The 8,402-nt window shown below is 39.1% G+C and overlaps 1 protein-coding gene across 1 annotated transcript; it reads right to left on the bottom strand.

Annotated features, from left to right (window-relative positions):
• Positions 1–5,907: 5,907 nt before the first annotated feature.
• Positions 5,908–6,837, bottom strand: OR4H12 (olfactory receptor family 4 subfamily H member 12). The gene has a single exon (XM_038557594.1). The coding sequence runs from the start codon at positions 6,835–6,837 to the stop codon at positions 5,908–5,910; it is 930 nt and encodes a 309-aa protein (XP_038413522.1).
• Between the last annotated feature and the right edge of the window lie 1,565 nt (positions 6,838–8,402).

Raw genomic sequence — 8,402 nt, forward strand, 5'->3', positions numbered from 1 at the left:
AGGAGGCAAGAATATACAATGGGAAAAAGACTGCCTATTCAATAAATGGTGCTCAGAAGACTGGACAGCTCCTTGGAAAAGAATGAAACTGGACCACTTTCTTATACTATATATAAAATGAACTATTGGGACTTCATCAAGATAAGAAGCTTTTGCACAGCAAAGGATACAGTCAACAAAACTCAAAGACAACCTACAGAATGGGAGAGGATATTTGCAAATGACATATCAGATAAAGGGCTAGTTTCCAAGATCTATAAAGAACTTCTTAAACTCAACACCAAAGAAACAAACAATCCAATCATGAAATGGGCAAAAGACATGAACAGAAATCTCACAGAGGAAGACATAGACATGGCCAACATGCATATGAGAAAATGCTCTGCATCACTTGCCATCAGGGAAATACAAATCAAAACCACAATGAGATGCCACCTCACACCAGTGAGAATGGGGAAAATTAACAAGGCAGGACACAACAAATGTTGGAGAGGATGGGGAGAAAAGTGAACACTCTTACACTGTTGGTGGGAATGTGAACTGGTGCAGCCACTCTGGAAAACTGTGTGGAGGTTCCTCAAACAGTTAAAAATAGACCTGCCCTACGACCCAGCAATTGCACTGCTGGGGATTTTCCCCAAAGATACAGATGCAATGAAACGCCAGGACACCTGTACCACGATGTTTCTAGCAGCAATGTCCACAATAGCCAAACTGTGGAAGGAGCCTCAGCGTCCACCGAAAGACGAATGGATAAAGACGATGTGGTGTATGTATACGATGGAATATTCCTCGGCCATTAGAAATGACCAATACCCACCATTTGCCTCGACGTGGATGGAACCGAAGGGTATTATGCTGAGTGAAATAAGTCAATCGGAGAAGGACAAACATTATATGTTCTCATTCATTTGGGGAATATAAATATAGTGAAGGGGAATATAAGGGAAGGGAGAAGAAATTTATGGGAAATATAAGAAAGGGAGACAGAACATAAAGACTCCTAACTTTGGGAAATGAAGTAGGGGTGGTGTAAGGGGAGGAGGGCGGGGGGGGTGGGGGTGAATGGGTGACGGTCACTGAGGGGGGCACTTGACAGGATGAGCACTGGGTGTTATTCTGTATGTTGGCAAGTTGAAAACCAATAAAAAATAAGTTTATTATAAAAAATAAAATAAAGTAAAAGGAAAAAATAAATAAATAAAAATAAAAATGGGCAAAAGGATCTGAATAGATATTTTTCTATTCAGAAGACAGCTGGCCAACAGATGCATGAAGAGATACTCAAAATTACCAATCATCAGAGAAATGCAAATCAAAATGACAATGAAATATCACCTTACACCTGTCCGAATGTCTAGAATCAAAAAGATAAGAAATAAAAAGTATTGATGAAGATATGAAGAAAAAGGAAATCTTGTGCTGTTGATGGGGATGTTGATGGGAGTGTAAATTGGTAAGCCACTATGTAATACAGCATGGAGGTTTCTCAGAAAATTAAAAGTCGAAATACCATATGATCCAGTAATTCTGCTACTGGCTATCTACCCAAAGAAAATGAAACTACTAATTCAAAAAGATATATGCACCCTTAAGTTTTTTACAGTATTATTTCCAATAGCTAAGATATGGAAGCAACCCAAGTGTCCACTGATAGATGACTGGATTAAAAAAGATGTGGTATATATCTACAATAGAATACTACTCAGCCATAAAAATAATGAGATCTTGCTCTTTGCAACAACATGGATGGACCTGGAGGGTATTATGCTGAGCGGAATAAGTCAGAGAAAGACAAATGCCACATGATTTTACCCACATGTGGAATCTAAAACACATGAATAAATAAAAAGCAGAAACAGACCCATAAATACAGGGGGAAAAGTGACTGTTGCCTGAAGGGAGGAAGTTGGGGGTTTGACAAGATGGATTAAAGAGATTGGGAGACATAGGCTTCCAGTTATGGAATGAATAAGTCACAGGGATAAAAGATAAAGCATAGGGAATATCGTCAATGGCATTGTAATCATGTTGTAAGATGACAGCTGATAGCTGCACTAGTGGTAAGAGTTGCATAATGTATAGACTTATGAAATCTCTATAGTGTACACCTGAAACAAGTGTAACATGTGTCAATTGCATATCAATTAAAAAAAGATAGGGAAATGGAGGAAACTTAAATGCATATCACTAAGGAAAAGAAGCCCATCTGAAAGGGCTACATACTATATGATTCCAACTATATAACATTCAGGAAAAGGCATTGAAAAGATCAGTGGTTGCTAGGGCTTGGGGTGAGGGAGGTGGTGGAGATAGGGAAGGATGAAAAGGCAGAGCACAGAGAATTTTTGGTGCAGGGAAACTACTCTGTATAATAATATAATGATGGATACATGTCATACATATGTCCAAACCTACAAAATATACAACACCAAGAGTAAACCATAAAGTAAATTATGGATGCCGGCTGATTATGAGGTGTCCTAACAGCTATATCACTCTGCTGGGGGACGCTGATGAGGGAAGCTATGATTGTGTGGGGGAAGGCAGTGTATAGGAAATCCTTGTACTTTTCCTTTAATTTTCTGTGAATCTAAGACTGCTTTAAGAAAATTAAGTCTTAATTTAAAAAAATAAGGAAAAAGAAAAATCTATCCTCCTTTTGTTTCCTCTATCTACTCTCTCCTCCAGTCCCTTCAGACATAATGGTGATAACAGCTCTACTGCTTCTAACCTCTGGTTATAGTACTGCCCCATGTGACTCCTCCATATCTACAGTTTTACAGGGTCCCTCTGTGAATTTCCCTTTGTGAATTATCGTATTTTGTGTGTGTCATCAGTTTTCTGTTAGCGTCCTAAATGATACAATTTTCTATAAATATATCCTTAAGCCCATCAACTTGTCCATTCTATGCCCTTATAACTAAGATGCTCCATTTTCATCTTAGATAATATAAACTCCCCCTCTTCTCTCTGTTTTCTGAAGTCTCCCTTTCCAGGGCTTCTACCCTCTGCTTTCATCCATTTCTATTGCGCCTATGCCTGCTGTTTAGCTCTCATCTGAAAGTGCTTTAGGCCACACCTACACTGAATTCTTCACCCTCTTTTCCCCTTTGTTGTTTTTGCTGGAACACATTCTCCCATACTTTCAAAGAAAGCGTCCTTATAAATTTTATAAATCTTGGCATGACTGAAAAGATCTTATTCTGCTTTCATACCTGATTGATGGTTTTGTTCTGTACAGTGTTCTAGGCTGAAAACCGGTTTCAGGCACCTTTCTACCATGTGGAATGGTCCAGTGTTGTTATTGAATTCTCTAATGACTTTTGGATTTTGTATACTTTCTGTGGCCTATATTTTCTGTCTCTCTCAATTACTTTAAAATCTTCTCAATCTCTAGGGTAATAAAATTGCACAATAATGTGCCTTACTTACTGTTTTCTCATCACTAGAATGGGTACTTAGTACACGTTTTGTATCTGGAGACTTAAACCTTCCTATGAGCTTCCCTTTCATTGTTCTTTTAAATTCTCCCCTCTGGAAAAAAAAATTCTCCCATCTGTCTTCTCTGTTCTCCTGGAACAAATATGAGTTGAATGTTTTAACTCTTGACTTGATTTTTCATATTTTTTTCTATTTTTAATTTCTTCATTTTAAAAAAAATTCTGCTTTCCTGAAGATTTTTGACTCTTTCAACCCTCTATTGATTTGTCTTGATTTTATTCATTATTCTTTCTTTTATTTAGTTCCCCAAAATATTTTTTTTTTATTTTTCTGAAAATATCATGTTCTCATCTCAGGATTGCCCTCTATTGATTTGACTTAATTTTATTTATTACTCTTTTTATTTAGTTTCCAAAAACGCTTTTTATTGGTTTTTTAAGTATCATGTTTTCATTTCAGGATTGCAAATATTCTCTCTGGTCAATACGGAGATATCAGTGGTTTTCAAAGTGAATTTTTTTCTGCTTTATCTAGGATTCCACCAAATCCCCTTTGGCCTTCCTAAAGTCTCACTTTTTATTTTAACTGCCTTATGTGTATTAAAGAGTTTGGCACCAAAATCTTGCCCAAAAGATCTGGATCGATAGACCAGGGCTTACTAATCAGTAGGCTTCTGGTCAGGGTTCTTGCAGAGAGGCAGCCTTTCTATTTGTGATCTCCAAAGGCAGAACATGAAAGACTTTTCTCTAACATAATTTAATTTCTTAATGCAAAGATGTCAATATTTTCTTTGTGAAGAGTATGCCTGTGTGAGCACCTGGGAGTGATGGGAGATTAGAGAAGATGGGAGACTGAACAATTCCTTCCTCTTCATCTTCCTATTACTAGTTCTAAACCCCACCATCTTCCTTATGTGGTGTCCTGGCATCTCAAACACGTCAAGGATTCTGGGAGATAAATCTGTCTATTTCTCTTCAGAATCTACTCTAGTATTAGCTTTTTCTAGTAGACAAATCAGTGACTACACCTTTGCCTTCTCTTTTCCAAATACTTGTTGGAATCCTTTGTCTGTAGAATCTAACTTCTGTCCTCTTGTCTTTGTTACTGTGAATCTAAACTTGTCTCCCTGTTTTTGTTGTTGTTGTCTTATTTAGACCTTAGGAGGAAAAGGGAAAACCGATTTAGCCCACAATTTGAAATATAAAGTCAGCGTATTTTTTTCCAGATAAGTATTTTTAAAGGATAGAATGATTCTTTTTTACAGAGGAAAGGGAGTATGAAAAATAAAAGGAAATGCAACAACATGCCAGGAGTCATCATGTATAGAAGGCCTGAATGCAGAGAAACCATTTTAAACAGTTTTCAAAAGTCTCCCTCAGCAGCTACTGTCTACATTATAGTATCCACTCCCAGTGAAAAAGAGAGACTGGTAAATGTAATATTTCCGTGGGGTCACCATGAATAATGTCACATCTCTGCTAGTAAGAAAAAAAGGAAGGATGGACACTGGGATAAGAACAAGCAGACTGTCACAAGTATCCATTGTGCATCCAGCTATGTGCCACATACAGGGAGTGGAAAGGAGGTAAAACGCATTATTTATATCCTTAATAAGTTGTAGAAATGACATAAAATCCACTAAGGTAACGAAAACCAGAAAAAAAATAAGTGATACTATTTTATAAACTGTATGGAAGTGTGCTTAAGGCATACAGAAAATGTTGGATGAAAATAATCAGGGCAGAATTCTTGAAAGATATGAGTCATGAAACAAGATCTATAAAGTTCCTTGAGGGCACCTAGCTGGCTGTCAGTGGAGCACGCAACTCTTAATCTCAGAGTTGTGAGACCGAGCCCCACAGAGGGTGTAGAGACTGCTTAAAAATAAAACCTTGGGGTGCTTAGTGATTGTCAAACTCCTGGTTTCAGCTTGGGTATGATTGTAGGGTCATGCAATCAAGCGCACATCATGTTCTATGCTCAGCAGGGATCCTACTTGCAGATTCTCTCCTTCTGCCCATTTTCCATGTACACACACTCACTTGCTCTCTCTCTCCAAAATAAGTGAAATAAAACTTTTTAAAAAATCTTAAAAAGTAAGTAAATAAGTAAAAATTTCCTTGGAATAACACAGCATTTTCTGAAGTACACTGCCCAGCTATTTATTCCCTTCTACCCAGCTATCACTGATTTTTAAGTGAAATAGACAGATTTCTCAGAGATATCTTTCTCTCATAACCTCATTCTAAATCATTCATTATAGCTTAAGAAAGCATAATTTGAATTGAAGGGATCTAAAAGAGTTAATGAGTTGACATGTTTACTCTCCTAAAGTGAGACAAGATAGACTTGACATTATGGAAAGGTCTAAGTTTAGTCCACCTCATAAGAGAAAAAGAAAATAGACTCAAATTATTTTATTAGCTAATTCTCAGATTTTACAATTCTGATGACCTATCCCTTTTACTTTTCCTTCAAGGAGACCATGTTATTCCATATGCGTTTCATGGCATTCTTTACATCCTCATTCCTCAGAGTGTAGATGAGCGGGTTCAGCATTGGGGTGATGGTAGTATAGAACACAGACACAGCCTTATCCAGGGGGAAAGTAGTGGATGGACGGAGGTAAATAAAGATACAAGGGACAAAGAAGAACGTTACTACAGTGAAATGAGACCCACAGGTAGAAAGAGCCTTGCGCCGGCTCTCTGAAGACCTCTTGCGAAGACTAAAGAGAATGACAGTGTAGGAGGCCAGAAGAATGAGGAAGCACCCTAAAGAGATGAGACCACTGTTGGCAATCACCAACATATTTACCAGGGTTGTATCAGCACAGGCAAGCTTTAGGACTGGGTGGACATCACAGAAGTAGTGGTCAATGACCTGATTATGGCAGAAAGGCAGCTGAAAGGTCAGGAGGGTCTGAACAAAGGAATGACCCAGCGCTCCCAGCCAGGACAGTGATGCCAGCATGATACAAGCATTGGCACTCATGATGGTCGTATAACGGAGAGGCTGGCAGATGGCAGCATAACGGTCAAAAGCCATAACAGTCAAGACAAAAATCTCAGCACAACCAAAAAAGTGGAAGGTAAACATCTGAGTTACACAGCCCCAGTAGGAAATGGTCTTTTTCTCAGAAACAAAGTCTGCAATCATCTTGGGTGCTGTGGCTGAGGAATAGGCAATGTCCACAAAGGACAGGTTACTGAGGAAGAAATACATGGGTGTGTGGAGCCGGGGATCAGAGAAGACCGTAAGTAGAATGAGCAGGTTTCCCACCATGATCACGATGTAGAAGAAGAGGAACAAGGCAAAGAACATCAACTGCATTCCAGGATCCTGGGAGAGGCCTAGGAATATAAACTCAGTGACATTGTTAGCCACTTCCATGGGGACCCAGGTGATACTGGTTGGATGGCTCTGGTTCTCTGCAAGAATAAATAAATATCGTAAGCCACTGTAAGCACGGTGGGCAGGAGCAGTCTCATGGAAATACTTAAGGGATGCTAAATATAGTAGAGGAAGCTTTTTGCATCTCTTGTACACAGTTAATGGATGTTTTTCTCACCATTAATTATCTTACCACATCATTGACTCACATTGGATTTTCTGTTACACTTTAACTATCATTCTTTTCTCAAGGGTTAAATGTGGGTAAGAATAGTACACACCATTTAAGTGGTATAAGGATCACCTGTGAAGCACTATGCACATGTCACACTATAAGTGAATATATCATTATCATCACCCATCTTCATGACTGGAGAACATGCTGAATGGAAGAAGGGAGAAGTCTGGGAAGGAGTCATCCTAGGACACCAAAATCCTTGCTATGTTCATCTCCTAATTTCCATGTATATGTATTTCCATGTGCTTCATGTTTAGAAAAAGTCTTTTGCACTATTGGTGGGAATGTGAACTGGTGCAGCCACTCTCAAAAATTGTGTGGAGGTTCCTCAAGGAGTTAAAAAAGAACTGTCCTATGACCCAGCAATTGCACTGCTAGGGATTTACCCCAAAGATACAGATGCAGTGAAACGCTGGGACACGTGCATCCCGATGCAATGTCCACAATAGCCACACTGTGGAAGGAGCCTCGGTGTCCATCAACAGATGATGGATAGAGAAGATGTGGTCTATGTATACAGTGGAATATTCCTCAGCCATTAGAAACGACTAATACCCACCATTAGCTTCAACGTGGATGGAACTGGAGGGTATTATCCTGAGTGAAGTAAGTCAATCAGAGAAGGACAATCATTATATGGTCTCATTCATTTGGGGGAATATACAAAATAGTTAAAGGGAATAAAGGGGAAAGGTGAGAAAATGAGTGAAAATATCGGTGAGGGCGACAGACCATGAGAGACTCCTAACTCTGGGAAATGAACAAGGGGTAGTGGAAAGGGAGGTGGGGGGGGGTTGGGGTGACTGCGTGACGGGTACTGAGGGGGCACTTGACAGGAGGAGCACTGGGTTGCTATATGTTGGAAAATTCAAATTCAATAATTTTTTTTTAAAAAAAGTATCGAGTGCTGACACCCACATTCTCAAATATGTTCTTGGGCTAGAGTAGTACCAGAAGATAGTCCAGATTTTTGAAAGGCTCACTTTAGGGGTTCCGGCAAGGATACCCAAAGATATTTGGGCAGCTGCTATATTCTTCCTGAATAGTAACAATCTCAACTTTATCTGGGGTCTCCTCGGGAGCCTTTAAAATTAATCCAAGTCTAAGACCCAAGATCTTCTACTATCTTCTCTGGGAGAAAGAGCACAGGACTTAAAGATAGAACAATAAGCCTGACTCAACAGCTCTGACTCTTACAGGCTGTGTCATCCTAACACAAGTTTCCTCACTTCTGTTAACTTCAGAGTCCTCCCCTGGGAAAGAATAATGCCCCCATGTAAGGATCAAATTAATTAATGGACATAAAAGCAACAAGTTACCAGTCAAT

Source organism: Canis lupus, chromosome 15, assembly GCF_011100685.1.
Source record: "Canis lupus familiaris isolate Mischka breed German Shepherd chromosome 15, alternate assembly UU_Cfam_GSD_1.0, whole genome shotgun sequence".
Taxonomy (NCBI): Eukaryota; Metazoa; Chordata; class Mammalia; order Carnivora; family Canidae; genus Canis; species Canis lupus.

Bases quoted from the DNA above. Each gene is read 5' to 3' on its own strand.
- OR4H12 (XM_038557594.1), bottom strand. From the start codon at position 6,837: ATGGAAGTGGCTAACAATGTCACTGAGTTTATATTCCTAGGCCTCTCC.